This window comes from Dicentrarchus labrax, unplaced genomic scaffold, assembly GCF_905237075.1.
Source record: "Dicentrarchus labrax unplaced genomic scaffold, dlabrax2021, whole genome shotgun sequence".
NCBI classification, from domain to species: domain Eukaryota; kingdom Metazoa; phylum Chordata; class Actinopteri; family Moronidae; genus Dicentrarchus; species Dicentrarchus labrax.
This window is the reverse complement of record NW_026136719.1, coordinates 29,150,465-29,169,541: the sequence shown is the minus strand read 5'-3', so window position 1 is coordinate 29,169,541 and position 19,077 is coordinate 29,150,465. Positions and strand designations below refer to the sequence as shown.

At 39.8% G+C, this 19,077-nt stretch overlaps 1 protein-coding gene across 4 annotated transcripts in view; it reads right to left on the bottom strand.

Annotated features, from left to right (window-relative positions):
* phkb (phosphorylase kinase, beta) overlaps positions 1 to 19,077 on the bottom strand; it is a 106,120-nt gene that overhangs the window by 65,234 nt on the left and 21,809 nt on the right. For all 4 annotated transcript variants that reach the window (XM_051380117.1, XM_051380116.1, XM_051380115.1 and 1 more), the window contains 6 exons: positions 16,079 to 16,186; positions 15,062 to 15,142; positions 11,300 to 11,415; positions 5,800 to 5,863; positions 2,208 to 2,303; positions 407 to 604 (listed from right to left, as the gene is read on the bottom strand). In XM_051380117.1, coding sequence (XP_051236077.1) covers positions 407 to 604; positions 2,208 to 2,303; positions 5,800 to 5,863; positions 11,300 to 11,415; positions 15,062 to 15,142; positions 16,079 to 16,186 — 663 coding nt within the window. The remainder of the gene's footprint in view (positions 1 to 406; positions 605 to 2,207; positions 2,304 to 5,799; positions 5,864 to 11,299; positions 11,416 to 15,061; positions 15,143 to 16,078; positions 16,187 to 19,077) is intronic.

Genomic DNA, 19,077 nt, shown 5'->3' with positions numbered 1-19,077 from the left:
CAGCTTTTGTCATAGTGCACCACAATATTTCAAAATGCTGTCTGTAAATATGCTAATGTGGTTCTGAATTATTTTTGCTAACAGGTCATTCTCTGTATTTGAAGGAGGAAGTGCTTCCTTTCATCTCTAGTAGGGTTCCCCAGGGGTCTATCCTGGATCCTTTACTCTTTTTTTTTTAATCGCACTTTGATGAATATTATCCTCAGATGTAATATCTATTTCAACTGTTATGCTGATGACACTCAGGTATACGTCTTGCTAAAACCTGGGAGGCTGAGCAACATTTTCGGTATTTTTCTTATGATAAAATGCTAGATCTATAAGAATTGCTTTTAGTTAAAGCACCTTAAACAATCCTAGATCCTAGAAAAGATTCTCATCCTTTAGTCGTCCCACCAGCACCCACCTTCATTTCAGCAGGTTTGTAGTAGCGGCGATTTTTGTCTTCATTAGCAGTGCGGTAGCCATCACGGAGGAAACGTTTGAAGCCATATTTGCCCCGCAGCTTGCGGACAATTTTGTCCAGTGTCTGACTGTAGAGGGCATCATCATCTACTGCAAAGGCAGGATAGCTGATGGTTGAAAGCAAGGCTGCATCTGTGTTCTGCCAGGGAAAAAATATTTAGTTTACAGAAATAACAAGTCCTGTCCACAGTCTTGTTTTTTTACCAGTTCTACTGGTGGGTCAGTTATGACAAGACAAACTGTTTATATGACAAATTTATATGACCACGACTTAAAATGTGTTTCCACGGTCACAATATCTATCAGACTTAAATTCTAACCACAGTCCTAATAGTCATATAGCATAAGTTATGACTCAAAACTGTGGGTAGCTAATAGCATTCAGCCCATGCATCATTATGTTCTAAAAGGCCAGATCCTAGACAGGAGAAGATGCTTTTTACCAGCTTAGGAATGAAAGCTCCCGGTTATGAACAGCACAGTAAAGCAGCCTTATTTAAAATCAAGGACTGCCTGACTAAATTTCAATTGAAACAATCATTAGCAATGGATATTGTTATTAGGCTTGACAAACCATTATGACTGGGCATCTTATTCTCTCATTTCACTTTTGTTTGGTTTACTCTATTAAGCAATGAAAATGAAAGCTATTAGGCACTAGCCTCACTGCAAACAGCTATGAATATTTAAGCTTTATTAATAGAAGGCAGAGTTTCCAGAGCTGCTGTCTATGCACTGAAGCCCCTAATAACTGCAGTGACATGCTTTCTTATATGGACTATGAAACACTTTGTCAACCAGCTAAAAGGACTAGATTTCAGTGCAAGCTGTGGTTGACTGTTTAATCCTGCTGTTATGCTTTGTATAGAAATCTTTTTTAATTTGCACACATCTCTACAGTTCACAGAGGAGCCAACTGCTGCTCTGTCTAGTCCAATCCCCTCTTATTCTTCGATTTCTTGTTACAACTCCAATCTACATGTTAACATCCTCGGCAGCTGTAGCTGAAATGAGATGTGAGCTTGCAGAACATATTTGGTACAGGTATTGAATGTGTCTAGAATTGAATATTGAATTCCAATCTTTTGCCATAGTGTATGAGATCCTGATATTATATTGATATTTTGGTTATCTTGACATTATCCCACTCCTACAGTGTGTGGGTCTCTCACTTCCTACTGCACTCCTTCCAGCTCCTTAACGTTAATCTCATACAGCTATAATGCCACTCTGGTCGTCTAATTACACTAATTTCCTTGCAAGCTGATGGCGGCTATTCTGCCTGACACATTCCGCACACACAGAGAGATGTGATCATTTAAGTGTCTGCAAGGGGTGGAGTGGAGAGAAGGGAATGGTTTGGCTCCTGCTTTTCTTCTACATACTACTTCTTTTTTTCACTTCTTCCCTTTTCAGCTTTACCTCCCTCCTGCTCTGCAGCCACCTCTCACTTTCTCCATTTCTTGTCTACACTGGACCAATAATAGTGTAATGACTGCACCACAAGGGAAATGCATTGTTGAATTACAGATATCCACTGACATACTGACGTGAGTGTTCTTTGATGTGTATAATTAACCTTTTAAGTTTTTGGTATATGTGTGGCAGGCATCTATTTCAGTTTTTGATTGGCACACAGCTGCTCCACAGAGTCAAAAAAAGAAAAAACATTTTAACATGCTTTAATTGTCTATTTTAGTTATTTGTAGGGTGATTTTAGTAGTTGCAACAATAGAACTCACATGTGAACGAGACTCTCGGGGTAGTAGGGAGCACAGGGTTTGCCTGTTCCTGTTGTGGGCGTCCAGATCCACAAATATCACCGACCACGAACAGCCCTGAAGAGAAAAACACGTACAAAGATAGCATCCCAGTCACAGCTGAACTATTCACCCTTTACAGGTACGACAACAGCACAGAGTTTCATGTTCTGCAATTGCACACCCACAAAAAGGCAAAAAAGATGCACAACAAGTTCTCCATCATTTATCAGAAAAAAATATTTGACAGCAAAATGGCAAAACGGCCCACTTTATAGCCCCCACTATCACACCTTTCTCACCTCTGCACATCAAAACAGACTCTTTCACTGTTAAACCAGGCTGATATTTTTGGGTTGAGCATGTTTTTGAAGTATGGTGTGGGAGTGCTTGAACAACAGTGAGTTGAGAGTCATCCTATCACTTCAAAAGTATGCATGTACAAAAACAAAGTGCTGCTAATACAGTGCAGTCTGTCCATCCACTGCACTTAAACACCTTGGGGGGGGTTACTTAGTAAGGGTAGTGATCAAGTCTTTTCTAGTTCTAAAAAGCTGGTCCAGTCCACTTCATCCATCCATCAGCAGCAGTTACATAAAACCAACTGAGTCACTCCTGCAACCTGCTAAGCAGTTTCTAATGCAAGTCAAATGCATTATGTATGAATATTGCCAGAGTCTATTTTTTTTCCCCCTACAAAATCAGATCCGGCCAGGGCTTTTAGTCAAATCAGCAAGCCTTCCTGTAGCAATTTGCATAGTGCAGTGGATTGCTGGCCACCAGTGTAGGCAGCTGTGTGACAAGTCAGTGAAATGGTCCTCTCAGGGAAACCTTTTCTGGTGTTACAGCAGCAGAGTGCAAGACAGCAGAGCATGTAGATGAATGTTTTTGCCTTGGATGTGTGCTTATTTTCTTTTTAATAAAACAGTCCAAACTGTCTTTTATGTACAGTATCGTAACCCTCTAATCGTTCTAACCAAAAAATGCAATGGAAAAATCATTATTATTGCCTTTCTTATTAACTTTGGCACTATTGACAACAGGCACACCAAAACACAGACAATTATTTTTGTTAGTTGTTAGTTTTTAAAATATGAGCCTCTACAAAATGATTGTGATGTCCATTAGTGCAATTTGATCTGGGATATAAAGAGAAATACATACACTTTTATACACACATGTCTGTTTATTATTTATTGTTATATAAATATATGAGATCATAGAATTCACTAATGATCATGTAACTGTGCTTAGTTTTTTTTCAATTATGACTACGAGTATCAGCATTATCACACTGCATTTGACTCTATGTTCATCTAAAAAAAATTTAAAAACAAAAATAATATTGAAGTTCAAACTAATGTACCATGGGACAAGATGAGAATTATCACATGAACAACATTTTAAAATCAGAAAACTATGAAGTTGCTTGAAATTGATTGATGGGTTTTTAAAACATTAGTCTTCAAAGTTTTTTGCATGCATTTACATTATTCTGCTCAGTGAGTCTACTCACAACTACACTACATTAAAACTTATTCTGATTACTTTAGATAAATCCACCATAAACAGGCCACATCCCAAGAGTCAGGCCTGCCTAGAAACCACCTGAAACGGTTTTGAAAACTGCAGTGCACTCTGGGGAACGTTTTGGGCCTGAAAGACACTTTGAAATGGCAGAAATGCATGAGACGCAATATATTAAAAATGAAAAGGTGTTCTACCAATTAGTAGTGAAAACCATTGAAGGATTCAATTCAATTAAACAGTCATGTAGAGATGATTAGAACTATGACCTGCAGTCTTTGATAATTACAGGCAAACAACTGCCAATATAAAGCAATAAAATCAGACATATTTCCAAGTAGGCATTTTTCTTTTTTTTCTCTATTTATATTCCTCCATTCTACTCCACTCACCTCTTACACCTACTCTAAGCAGTTAGCCCATGTCCCTCTGTTATTAAAAGGTGACTGTATAATACGAGTCAAAATTACAGGCCAGCATAATCTATGCCAGAAAATCATCACTGTCACAGCTATTATTATGGGTTGCTAATAAACGGTGACAGGATGTACATTATATAATAGCCCTTTCAAAGACCATAATGATACAATGTACATCAACTTGACACTGCTTTCTGTGCATTGATATGCAATTCATTGATTTATGTCAGCATAGAAAGTAAACTCTAAACACAAAAAAAAAAGATTGCTAGATGGAGTTAGGTGTGTGTCTGCTCCACTATATCCCTGCTCTTGACTGGGTGTGAATTAGGTGACAATGCCCAGATAAAAAAGTGGAACAGCTAGGATTTGATTGTCCAGCCATGTGTACACAGCTCTGTGAATTTAATGACAGGCTTTAAAATTGACGGATCCTCCTCTTGGCGAGATCAATTTAATCCACAGAGTTCAATTTGTCACAGCGAGAAGCTGCTATGTTTGCATCTGTTGTGTGACTCGAAGGGGTTGTGAAAAAAAATCCCGGAACTGAAGGCTGCGTGTCCACACATCTAGTACAAAGGCAAAATGTGACACACCCCCACAAGAGTCTGCAGCCGGTGTAAAATGTGATAGCGGAGTTCAGAATGTACTGAATGTTCCGGTTAAAGGGGTTGGGGGAGTTACATTTGGTGTTGGAAGGATGAGAGTCAGCTGGGAAATCAAGATTGATAGAGATCATTAATGAGCAACTGGCTGGCTTCTAGTAGAACTTCCATTCCCACAGAGGGACAAGAGGCTGGATGAGACACACACACACTCACAGAGGCCATGGATCATAAAGCAGCCACCTCTATAAATTGATTCTTTCAACAAGCTGAGCTCGATGAGAAAATCCATTTCCAGGCACGGTTAAACCCCTCATTTTGTAGCTGATCAGGAGAGAAAAACAAACATCGACTTTAATATAGACTTGTCCTAATAGCGCCCGTACGATGATCAGAAAAGTGCTTCAAGTTCAGATGCATTAGATGGTTGGAGAAGCCATTGCTGGCGAACACCCAAGCGGAGAAAAGAAGAAGAAAAGATAATAAGAGAGGAGGCTTGCTAAGTGCAGGGCTTCATTTTCCAATCCATTAGCAGGTATAATGAATATCCCTGGTTTTCCTTTCCTCCGCACTAGAACAAAAAAAGAGACACACATCCACTAATGGACATTTTAAGAAAGATTCAGGGGGAAACCAGGAACAAACATCAACTGTGGCCATCGATCAAAGTTTGTAGAAACAAATACTAAATGGATCTCATGATGGTCAAACATTCACTTGGATCTAGCATCGATGACAGCAGCACTAATTACACTGATGATGTCTAGTTGTTAAAAACAGCGGCGGCTTTCCATACACCCAGCCACTGAGGCAGGTCTTTCCTTGCACATGATGATGGAACCACAAACATCAGGCATACTGATGTATGGAGCTGTAATGGGCCTCTGCAGATTTGAATTAGATCTATCTATAATGCAATCTTGCGCCATGTGACACGATTAGACAAGAGACAAATACTTGTGCGTCTTGGGAGCCTCATGAGGAGGAGGAAATGTGCGAGGAGCGGGTGAATTATTCAAATACCTGGTTTCCAAACAGGTTGAATCCATTGATGGCCTCCAGAGCAGCTTTAGCCAGGCCCACAGAGCTGCAAAGATAAGAAACATTGACAATTACACAACATACAACAAGCAGATCTCACTGACATTGATGCCCTATAAGCTGGTGGGAATGAAAATCGTGTAACAGATATGTTTGTGTGATGGAGGCAATGATAGTAACCATGAGCATCTTTCAATTGTCAGCAGCCCAAAAAAACAAAAAAGCATCCAGACTCGCACTTGAATCTTAAACTGCTATCTGTTAGGATTCAATAAAGCTGTGGGCTCCTGAGATTGTGGTCTACTGTAGATAATGGATCTCTTTAATAAAAACCTTATACTGAATTTCACACTAGCTGGCTACTGTGATTGCAATGCAGACTAAATGTGAATCAATTTCACTGTCATTTTGTTTCCCTTTCTGCCCTGCCAAGATTTCCCTAGAAAAGAAAAAAAGTGGAGGGAAAATTGCCGGAAACTTGGTGATGACTGGCAGCAGATATGCTGACATATCAAAACGCATTCAATTCCATTAGTGAGGCCTGAATCGATGCTTAAAATACAGAGGATGGCTGGCTAATTCAGCCTGGAGAAGAGCTCGGTTGAAACTAGTTTTGTATAACACACAGGCACACAAACACAAAAACGTCCAGCACTGGTCAGCAAGGCTGTCAGCACCCCGCACAGACATAGAGGAGATTGGTGCTTGGTGGGGAAACAGGAGGTTAAAAAAAGCAACAGTGGGAAACAGGAGCAAAGCAGCATCATGATGCAATGGTTTAAGTTGACAGTTGGAGAGAAAGATTCGCATGATGAAAATGTTACTGTCTGTTAGTCCATGAATTCATACGGTAGACTGCACAACAATATTCTGTTGCTCTTGCACTAAATGTGTTTACATACAGTATAGTTCACATCCCAGTTGAGGTCATATTGGGTGAACTCACCCACCTCATCCTCAGTGTATTGTGTATGTACCCTGTCTCCCCAAGTTTACTGTGTGGTTATTTAGCAATTATGGATCATGTGACAAAAATATCAACTGAGGCTATCACAGCATTAAGTGGAAAGGAATCAAAGTCATCAACCAGGAGTCTTTGGACAGCCACTCACAGCAAAATACAACCACTTTATCCCCTCCCCCCTCTCTACACCTCTCTTCCCCTCTATTCCCATTTTCTCCTCTCTCTCTATCTAAACCAGGGCTCTCAAACTCAGATTGGCTTGGGACCACTGCTGGTATTGTCATCTCATAAGAGGGCTTCTGCAACATACAAGTACTACAAGAAAGCACAATATTCTGAAAGCATTTACAATACTCTACCTCACAAAATAATGCAGTTATTTCAGTTTACATAAAAATAAATACAAACAAGATTAAGGAACGAAATACATTATTCTACATTTGCAAACACTATACATTAATCTTTAATTGTATATGAAGGGGTAGTTTAATTGATATGAAATAACTTAATAATAATCTTGCCTGCTGGATTATATTATATTTTTGACATCATGTCATGGGCCAGAGGGAGAGAGATGGAGGGCCGGGAAATGGCCCCTCTGCTGGCCCCTTCTCTAAACCCAATCAGTCAAGGCAGACAGTTGCCCACCTAGAGCCAGGGTCTGCTGGAGGTTTCTGCCTCTTAAAAGAAAGTTTTTCCTTGCCACTGTCGCCACATGCTTGCTCATGGTGGGAATTGTTGGGTCTCAGTGGAGTTCGGTCTAGACCTGTTTTATTTGAAAAGTGCCCTGATATAACTTCTGTAATGATTTGGCACTATACAAATAAAATTCAATGGAACTTGAAATTGAATTGACCAAAGTTTAGGTCATATGATGACAACTGAACCACCTCAATGAGTACCATGTGATATGGTTTTAGTGGTTTGATTAAATTGTTCTTTTCTTTTGCCAAACAAAAATAATTAAATCTGCATTAATTGATATTTGTGGCAGTGTAACAAGACAGCAATGACATATTATCACCTTATAAAGTTGATATGGTTATACTGTTAGCTTACATGTTGCCTATTTACATATCAAACAGATACAGAGAAAGATTAGCATTCACTTGTAGTCATGATTCAGGCAGTCTGATTAATGTTAGCCTAGTACTTCACTGTTTCCACCAGCCAGTTTCTATTTTGGGCGTCTGCTTTTTGGTGCTGGGCAAGTACAGTGGGTTTATTCACAGAAAACAGCTGCCTGCTGTGGGTGGCAACAGGTTGATAAAAGCAGTGAGACTGAACAGTAAAGTTATAGGCCATAAAAACTAGACAATTAGCTGAAAGATGCTAAAACACTCAATAAAGCTCAGGGGAACTTCAGTCAGGTGACAATTCCTTGTTCGCTTGTGACTGTGAGTGACCCATTTCACTTTACATAGTCGTTTGATGCATTATTAATAGAAGGTCTTAAAACTAGATACTGACACAGTGTCCCTCTACATGACAGGACCACAACATTTTAAAACTGTACTTTAGGTGACTAAAGTCCCCAGTAAAGTCAGTTTCATTAGTCAGTAATCAAATTGACAAAAAACATGAAAAGCAAATAACCCAGGAACTTTTGAGCCCCTGGAGGTTTGGGGCCCTCGGGCAGTTGCCCACTTTGCCTGGTAGAACAAGTAGTGGCTGTCTATGATATACAGTCAATATAGTAGGGATGGTAACAAAACAATAATAGCATTCAGTTTATTACAGCACATTTAGACTCTTATGATTTAAATTTGTTCTGTTGTAAAGTGAATGAAAAGTTGACTATCATGAATTATGTTGAAATATTCATGAACATATGAGCACAGTCCTGTTTTTATATTTCTAATAAAATTACATTTATCTCATCATAAGTTATGATATCCTGATGCTTACAAGATTAGATATGCTACTTTAAAAAAAAAACAGATCCAGTCAAGCCATTTGACTGGGAGTGATGATAAACATGAGGCAGAAGCAAATAAAATGAATCATTTGATTTAATATGGACAAATGAATGCATCCTTTTCTGTTCATCTCCACAGAGCCTTTTTCTGCCCACTGGCGCTCTGCGACTAGAAATGACTGTTCAATTTGATGATTTACAGAGATCTTGTTTACATGTGACCATTTTGAATCTGCCCCTACCACAGTTCACTGTTTGCATACAGCATTTTAATTGGTATTACACAACTACATGTATAAGCTAGCTCACTAACTGTGTAAATCTAAAGCATGACCTCGAGGGGAGAAAATACAAGAAGCGCAAGACACAGTGCTTCTTCACTCAAATTTGTTATCTTTTCTTGAGGATATCTTGGCAAGCTGCTGCCAATAGCCTTGGATTGTTGGAGAAAGAAAAAAAACATGCTTCCCAGAGATAAGCAAGAAATTGAGGATCTTTATCAAGACACAGAGGGAGGAGAGGGAGGCCAGTTCGACCTTGGATGATAAATCAGTTAGGAGCACGTAACAAAAACCACAACCTGAGTTCACTGGCCAAGCACAGTCCCGGTGTTTTACTGTGTGGTCCAAAATCCTTACCTTTAGAACAGTTAATAGTTCAGACTGTTGATCCATTACATTTTTCCTTAATACAAGTTATTTGCTCACTGGGGAAGAAAACATAAACTGGACATGTTGCTGCCACTACCCTGAAATTGCTTCTTTTCTAAAAGCTTGAGCTGTGGTAAGAACACATTGGTCAATAATTCCTCACCATGGCTGATATTTAGATAGTGAGTTATATTTGTATTATTTTAAATTGTCGAATTTGATTTGCCTCACTGCATCCTTAAAATGTTTTCATTCTGGTGTACATTAAAACAAACAATTTCTTCCTTAAAAATCAAAACAACACTTGTGCATTGCAGTCCTTATCTATCATTCAGTGTTTGAAATCTTTAAAGGTTTTTCAGAGAGTTTTGTAGACATTGCACATGACGGCTCTTTTGGTAACCCTGTACTAACCCAAGCTTACAGCTTGTTGCACTGCTCTAGATTCTAGTTGCAATTTGGTTTGACAGTATTATGAAATCAAACCACTTAATGTGGTAGCAGCTCTTTGCTCCCACGTTATTAACTCTATAAGGTGATAATGACACAATTGTGTTAACAACTTGTTGTGCTGCCCCCAAGTGGTCAAAAAATTAAGAAATGCAGGTTTAAATATCTAACAAGAATGTAAGTGTTTCACTGGTCTAAAAACAGACAACGTGTCTTACTCAGGAATTGATTTTAGAGATTAAATTTAAAGAAGTCAGCTTTTTCAATAAAAGATAGTGCTAAAATAATAATAATTTGGAGGCATCCACCAGTTAAAATTAAGAGCAAAGAAGAGCTGATAAAAGGTTGTTTTGGATTGAACAAATATTTCAGTCCTCTAATCCTTGTTTTAATGCAGGCATTCAAAATGATTTGTGCTTCAAAGCAGATTTCTTTTTTTGCTGATAGTGTTAATAATTCTAAAAACATAGAATATTAATGATAAGTCTATGTTCTGGTTTGGCAAATGCTTAACTGTCTGAGCTAAATGAAAATACAATTTAAACTGACAAAAGACCAAAAGTCTGCCCAGCCCTCGGTTGTGTCCTGTGTGTCCCCTTTACACAACCCTTCTGGAAATGTTCAGATATGGCGAGTGGAAGGGACAAATATCTCATCAATCAGAACAGCTTTTAGGGGCAGAAGACAACGACACTATTCCTGCGTGTATCTCTCGCGCTTTCATGCCTTCTCTAACTAATATTTCATACCTTCTATAACTCGGTACCTCTGTTACTCCCTGATTCTCCCTCCCTTCACCTTCATCTCACCCCATTCCTCCCTTTCATTGTATCCGTCTTCCCTCCATCCATCTCTCCCTCCCTCTGTGCATGCCTAGTTGAATGCAGTTAAATTATTACATCACTGGCCCTACACAGAGAGTTCATCAGGTTACAGAGGCATTTAGTAGTCCACTGCTCTCTTTGTACTGACTGTTTGCTTCAGTTTATGTTTGAAGAGAGTTTCAACCCCCGTGTTAACACACACCCACACACACTCTGCAGCACTAGCATGGCAGTATAATTCAACAAAAGCTAACATGAAACAGTGGCATTTACAGCATCACAGTGACTTGTGACACAGTGTAATCTATAAAGTTCCATGTGTGTGTATATATATATATATATACTGGGAATCAATTTCTGCTACAGTATGCTTCCCAGCGGGTGCTGAGGAGAAAATAAAACTTATCTCTGACAAACTCTCCCTGTAGATTTGGTGGTGTGGTAAACAACGCTGATACGGCTGCTGACAGTGATACAGATCGGTAAAGTGTTGTGGGTGTTATTGCTATGCTACCTCTATGATTAATACAAAGGAAATCAGGAAGTGTTCCTTTAGAAGATATCAGCATTTGGCAATTTCAATTAGTAGCAATATGTAAATAATTTTAACCTTACTTTGAACATATTTTTTGCATATTTCTGTATTTCCATATTTTGGCTGAGCCTTTTGACTGACCTGGAATGCAGCTCAGTGCTGCCGTTGTTGTATTTGCTGCCTCTCTCCCACATGCCGTAGTCGGGCACCCTGTAGGCTCTTTCCACACAGAATACCAGATTCTGGATGAAGGAAACCTGCACACAGAAAACACACATCCAACACATGAAAGTATGGGACATTGGGAATGGATGCAATACAGACACGCGCAAGCACACACACAGTATCTTACACATACACTTAAACTCATAGACCCAGGGGCTGTGGGTAGTAAGCATGTCTCCATACTGAGACACAAACAAAATCACACAGTACATAATTTAAGCCACAGCTACACATACACACAGCCCTTACACACACTTACATACATGTACAGTAATGGGTGACCTTTGGTATTGATCTGGGGTGAAATGTGTTACTCTCCCTCTCATTATAAAGGTTAGTAAAGTGGACAAGAAAGCTGACTCCTCATCAGCGCTCAAGGTCAAATTCACCTTGCAGCTAAAGACAAGGTGGAATTAAGTAGTGAAGTGTGGCAGTATGTGAGGCTGCAGCTTCATTGCCTTGTCAACCGCCCATGACACGGTACCGAATGGACACATATCACAACACCCATTTATAACAAAATTTTAATTATCAGTGCATCCTATCTTTCATCACAGACTCTAAAAGCTCATCAGCAGTGTCCTTGATTTCATCACCACACAAATTGGCGGCCTCACAGTTTTAAAGTTGTAATTAGCAATGTTGGGGAGTTTCTCGTATCTATCATCTGGCCCACACAGGCCATGGAGAAAGACACCGTGTCTATAGCATCAATAGCGACACCTGGGGAAAAAAAACTGAAAGGGAGAGACATAAAATGTGTGATGCCTTAAAGGGCTTGAATCATTAAAAAGACCTGAAAGTAGCAGTGCGAGCATGTGTGTGTGTGTGTGTGTGTGTGTGTGTGTGTGTGTGTGTGTGCGCTTGACTGATGGGAGATTTAATCTCGAATGACAAAGTGGGGTAGAGGAAAAGAGAGAGAGATGAGAGAGTGAAAGAGAAAGGTAGAGAGGAGCAGACACAACCTGTGTAGGACTTAAATAGGCCAGTCTGCGAAGGAGGGCAGGGAAAGAGGGAGCATTAGCAGACGAGGCAGGGAAAAAGAGAAAGGTGTTTGCCGGTTCTCTCATTTGGGGGTTTTATGAGTGGAGTGATTAACGAGGGGAACTTTTTAGTATCTTAATGGTATCTTAATGAATGTTACTGCCCACCGGCCAAACAAGCCTCTCTCCCAGCTGCTAGACGACGCTCCTTGCCAGTTCTGCCTGTTTTTTTGAGAGGAGGTGTGCGCACACGGGCACATATGCAGAAGCATACTACATGTGCTGCTGCGCTCTCACCCTGCCAGCAGCACTCACACTGGGAAAAAAATGCATACACGTGTATCATGTGAAAAAATGCAGACTGTGAAACACACAGGCTAATGAGACGCTCCATTTCATGCTGCATGAAACTGAAAATGGCATCTAGAAGGAGGTCGATAGTGCATCTTCTCAGAGGACACGCAGCAGCCTTTCTATACCACCTTAAGAAAAAAAAAATACTGCAATGCAGCTTCCAGCTCAGTCAAGTAAACGCCAATGGACTTCACTAGCAGTGACAGCTAACAACAAACTCATAAATGATACCATAATAATGTGATTAGTCCAAATGAAATGCTTTTCAAATAGCGTTCAGCGAAAACACAAATCACAAGTCCTGTTGCTCACTGGATCGGATGTTTGTTAATTGACGGATGGGCGGTAGGGGGGCGCAGACTGCTTCAGCTTGAATTACGCAACCTAATAAGCAGTGCTTAAATATGCAAATAAAGGCTGCTGCGCAAACAGGACTGCCCTCATAAAAAACGTTATAGTGCCAATGTGTTTGCCATCAGCAGTGAGAAATGGGAGAAAAATGGGAGGTTATTAGGGAGAGTTTTCTGTAAACAAAGTGAAGCCTGTGCAAACTAATTGGTTAGTGGCAAAATGTTTACCATGTCCTTACTTTCTTAAGATAAACCCAATCTAGTAAACAAATGGATTCCTTTACCAGCGGCACAGATTTCACCACTCTGTGGCGGTAAGTAAAGCTGTGAATGAGCAGACTATAAAACTAACAGAATTAATGAAGTTCCAACTGCTCCTCGGGGCCACACAATAAACAGCACAGTGTGTAAACCTAACAGTCAAGTCGCCTCGTGGTTTTTTTAAGAGCTCAAACATGAAAAAAATGACACCGATCAGATACATCAAACTCTGAAGACACCATTCAAAGCAGCTTTTCAGTAATAGTCTGGGTTGGTGTGCTGCCAAATAAGATGTTACCGGTTTGATTCCCAGGAGGACATTTAAGCCTCCACAATGAAATCATCTTAATGTTTCCCTGTTGAAAGTCAATTGAGCGGCTCAGCAAAAATATAAATGTGAGCCGAGCTATAAAAGTGAGATACTGTCCCCTGATCCCGCGTGTGTCGGCTCTAAAATATCTGTAGGGGATTTAGGGTACATATAACTGGCTTTAGAAACCCTTTGGTCTTACTTTATAGCATCTGGTTGGATCTTCAGAGGGTAGCGTCACCTAATTCAAGATTTATGAATCTCATTAGGTCCGATAATTTGTTTCAGAATAGTGAAGTAGTAGTAATGATGAGTTTTTCATTGATGCATCTTCTCTACATGTGCTTTCATATATATATATATGCATACAGACTATTAAACTGGCTAAAACATCAGAATTCAGTTCAGAAATGCAAGTCAGCCGTAGCAGCATCAAATGCTAATGTCAGCATGCTAATGATGATGCTTAAATGCTTGCGTGTCAATGTTTACCATTTTCAGCATTAACACAAAATATAAAAATCCAACCTAATTAATGGGAATGACATTAGTTTTTCAAGTATTTGGTCAAAGTGTTAAACAAAGTAGGATTTTGACCTACTGGAGTGTTATATGAAAAGTCAGAGGATCAACACAGTTAGCAGAATTCACCCTGTTGGGACCAGGAATGTCTGAACTAAATCGCACACACAATCCGTACAATAGTTATTTATATATTTCAGTCTAGACAAAAGGCTTTGGACCAACAAAAAATCCATGTACACATGTATTCTAAAATATATACAGGGAATTTCCACCACCAGTCTGTAGGATTCAGTGGCATCTAATAATGACGTTGCAGATTGCAACCACTTGAATACAGCTCAGACTTCCAAGGTGGGAGAAACTATGGTGGCTACAAAACTCACAAAAAACATGAAAGGCCCTTTCTACAGCCAGGGTTTGGTTTGTCGGTTCTGGACTACTGTAGAAACATGGTGGCTCAACATGGCGTACTTCGTGGGAAAGAACCCACTCCCTCCATAAATAAAATTGTCTCATTCTCAGGTAACAAAAACACACCGATTCTTATTTTCAGGTGATGATACACTAATGAAAACTTATGATCATTACATTCCATTTCTGCCAGTAAATCCTCCTAAATGTTACACACTGGACCTTTAATGTTGAGAGTAAGGGAAAGGCAGCATGCTGCACATGAAACAGGAATATTCTGCCTAAGGAAATGTTTTTTTTTTTGTTCGATGTATAATTATCTATAAAAGAAAAGAAGTAGTTTTAAACCGTCCGGAACTTGGAGATGGATACTGATTGCTGCTGAGGAGTAACCTGAAAATATCAGACTAATAAACAGGACAGAGTTTAAATCCCTAATGTCCAGAATCAATCACATTGGCAGTTATTTCAGTGTATTGTTTACCTCATCAGTGTTGTAAATGATTTGCAGACCAGAGCAGATCATCTCCACCAGGTACAGCAGAAACAGAGAAACGGCATCGATCTGCAGCAAAGAGAGAGGGGAGGACAGGGTGGATGAGATACCATTAAAGAAATTACTGTCACTTGTACACTGTGTGATATTTCCACATTAGTCAATACAGCTGTCTTTGATTTCCTACATAGTGTAGAGACTGAGATGTTAGCTTTATATTAGCTATTAGGCCTTTGGCATTGGACTGGTATCATCAATAATGCAATTTACTTCACAGTAAAGTTGCTGGAGAAGAAATCACAGCCAAGAAATAAATGGATATACAGTACGTGCTTAACGTCTAGACAGCTCTGATGATTTTTGAGTTTTTTCTTTGTCAGTCATTATTATTTAGATTTTCTATCTAGCTCTCTTGACGTATTGGCCATCCCTTACTAGAAATGCAGTCTCCATCCAAACGTTACACAGCAAATTGACCTCTGTCAATACCATTGACAGAAGAATAAGTTGTTTTAGTGCCAGTTTAATGCACATCCACCTCAGAGTCAGTTGAGTCAAGTCAATTTTCCAACAGTATATGCCGAGCAGAGGGACAAACAGTTTTTATGGGCATTTTCCATGACACTCAAAAACAAAAGAGATCGATTGTCTAATTTGCTCATACCATTGCTCATTCATCTTTAGCAAGATTTGTTTCTTCCCTGATCACAGCCAGTGAAATCATTTTCAGTATTGTTACATCAGATATGTGACCAGAGATATAATGTAAGAATAGTGTTGTGGGATTTTACTAAACCTCTTTAGCCTTAAGAAGCTTCTGATCATTGTAGATATGATTGTTACACCTGGACATTTCATTGAGGTGGACAGCTAGCAAAGATATCTGATCGTTACATTACACACACATACACACTGTGTATATGCATCTATGTAAAAACTAATTTCCATTTTATTCTTTCAATTGAGGGTGGTCTCATTTCTACACTTGTGTGCGTGCTCGCTGACCTGCAGATGGTGGTAGTCACTGTAGGAGTACACCTCGTCACCGGTGTCTACGTTAAACAAGGAGTGCAGACACTTGGAGGGGCTGGGATCTTGTTTGAACTGCTCCACCTGGTAGAGAGAAACACGGAGAAAGGGAGGAAAGAACGAAAGAAAGAGGTCAAGGGTAAAACAGGTAGCAGAGAAAGAGAGAGGGAGGGACGTTCAGTTTCCTCACCAAAGGTACAGAGCAGCAGCAACCTTGAACACATTCAAAAACACACAATTGGCAACTTTGTATGAATAAATAACAGTGATCTCTACTGTAATGCATGTTGTGCTCCAATGACTGACTCAGAATGAGTCTTCCTCTCATTTCATTGTTTTCACAAACTGAAATTTCATCTGTCACTTCACCTTTTAGTGCTTGCACTTCAACTGACTCCTCAATTCCTTCCAGATTTTTCACTTCAACTACTTTTGGTGCTTATGCCACCTGCATTTTTTTGATGCTTCTGTTTAAGGTGCCCCTTCAACTAGTTTCAGTTGAGATATATATATCTATAGATAGATAGATAGATAGATAGATAGATAGATCGACGATATGACAGCTCTCCAAAAGTGAAGCCAAAACATCTCAATTGCTCCCCGGTGGTTGACTGCAGTATAGGTTATAAAGCCTGTTGCCTCCATCTTAGCAGATGGGCCAAACTAAAAGGTCAAAGTACATATCAAAAATGTTTTTCCAAAAGTGTTTTCTGCCATTTTAAGTATATCTTACAACGATGATTTATGCAGTGTGTTCATTTTTCTGATAAGTGTGGTTTTAATTAGTTATCTGAAGCCATGAAAAGGGGGTTATGTCATGACTTTGATACCCCGGCGCCAACCCCGATCACTACTGCACAGGCTCTGGCTCCGAGTGGTGAAAGATTCCTGGGATATTTTGACTTCATTTTTGTACAGTGGCAGAAAGTGGAGATGCAACATCCAATGTTTTATCAGAAATGAGAACATGTACATTATATTCAGAGCATCTAGAAGCCTACTTTCTAGTAAGTAACTAGTAACTAACTTTGTTAGTCCATTCTAACCCAGAAATGCAGGACTGCATGAATCCACAAACATACTGTACATAATCTGTTGTTTCTCAGATAACCTAAACTGGAAAAGTCAACATGTTTGTCTATATGAGCAAAAACCCAAGCAGATAAACTGTCCTTCGTAACATGGTCTGCTCTGAAGCAGGTATGGGTCAGATTTAGGGTAACCGCACTATGTCTTGGTTTACAGCACACACAAAAAATCTTTAACATGTTACTCGTGTTTTGTGTTCAGCAGTTTGTTGGTGGCTTTGTGTGTGTGTGTTTGCTGCATCGACTCCGCAACACACCAAATTACGGCTAGGCCGCCAGCCCCGTCGCGCAGAGTTATAAATAATTGGCCCTTTGTCCCATTTCTACCTCGTTTGTTTCTCTTCTCTCCACCTCTCTAGCTGCTCTCTCCATCATCACGCCGCCCCTCGCTGCCTCCATTTTTTCTCTTTCTACCCCCCACCATCCGTCCCTGCTCTAGCGCTACCTCTCATCTCCCAGTACTTTATATTATTCACTATCCTTTTTCTTTGTTGTCTTTTTTGCTCTCTATGTCTTGTCTTTTTTCTCAAGACTCCCCCTTTTTCCTCTTGTTCTTTCCTCTGGCACACTACCTCTGCCCACCTCCCTCTCTCTCTCTATTTCACTCCGAGTCAGGTCATAGTGGAGACCCTCTGTCCCACTTTTACTGAAACTGCTCCACTTCCTGCCATCCCACAGCGGCTAATACGCGAATATGTGTGTGTGTGTATGTGTGTGTGTGTGATAGTGAGTTAGACCTACCTCTGGCAGCTAACAATAGGTACTGCTGTTTATGTTTCTATAAAACCTACTTCTGTTTAGAGGTCTCTCTGATTGGTGCTCCAGCAGAGCCAAAGTGTCAAGTGGCTGTACTCTGGGGGATACTACGAGAGGCCCCAGATCTTGCTTATTGTTCTGAGTGCTGCAATGCGCCAATATGAGCTTCAAATTAGTGAAACACTTCAATGCCTGCTGCTCCATGCACTAATAGGAATGTGCCTTCACACATTTATTTTACATCTGTTGCCAACACAAAACTGCATCTCATTAAAGAAATAACCAGGTCATTTCTTTCCATTTCTGGTTGCAAAGGGGGCAATTTGAATTTCCGAAACAACTAAAGGTAAAGGGATAAAGCCAGCGTAGTTCAGAAAGCAGGCAGTCAAGAATAAGACATCACCATACTTTTACACTTTAAAGGTCCAGTGTGTAACATTTAGGGGGATCTATTGGCAGAAATGGAATATAACATTCATAGGTATGTTTTAATTAGTGTATAATCAACTGAAAATAAGAATTGCTGTTTTTCGTTACCTCAGAATACCTCAGAGCTGTTTTGGTTGCAATCTGCAACTTCACTGCCAGATGCTACTAAATCCTACACACTGGAACTTTAAGTTGAACTCTGTTTATTTAAACCTGCATTCATTGCTGCATTTGTTTGAAGCCAGAAAAACAGTGTGTCCACATGGTCAATGTAAGTCCAATATTAGCTCTGTTTTGGTCTCTTCCATCTCCTGTGGGAAATACGAATCTGGCTGTTTAACTGCTAAATGCTTGGCATTGGGCAGGTAGCATGCAGTGAATGTAGAGCATTTTTTTGCTGAAAACAGCTGCCTGCCAGTGACACTATGAGAACAGTGAAAATGAACCCGAACGTTAAAGTGGTGGGCTGTGAAACTGAAAAAATGAGTTAAAGTGTTCTAAAATGCTGCATAGAGCTGAGAGATCCTGCATTCTGCAGTCAGGTGATAATTGCCACACTACACACAGTCATTAAATCCATTGTTAATATGAAAACATTGATTATAGAGCAGCTTTAAGTCCAGAAACTCCAGCAGTGCAGAGGTAAGGGAAATGATGTTGGAATAGTAAAATGGTGGAAAAGGCAAAATGGAAAAATTTAGT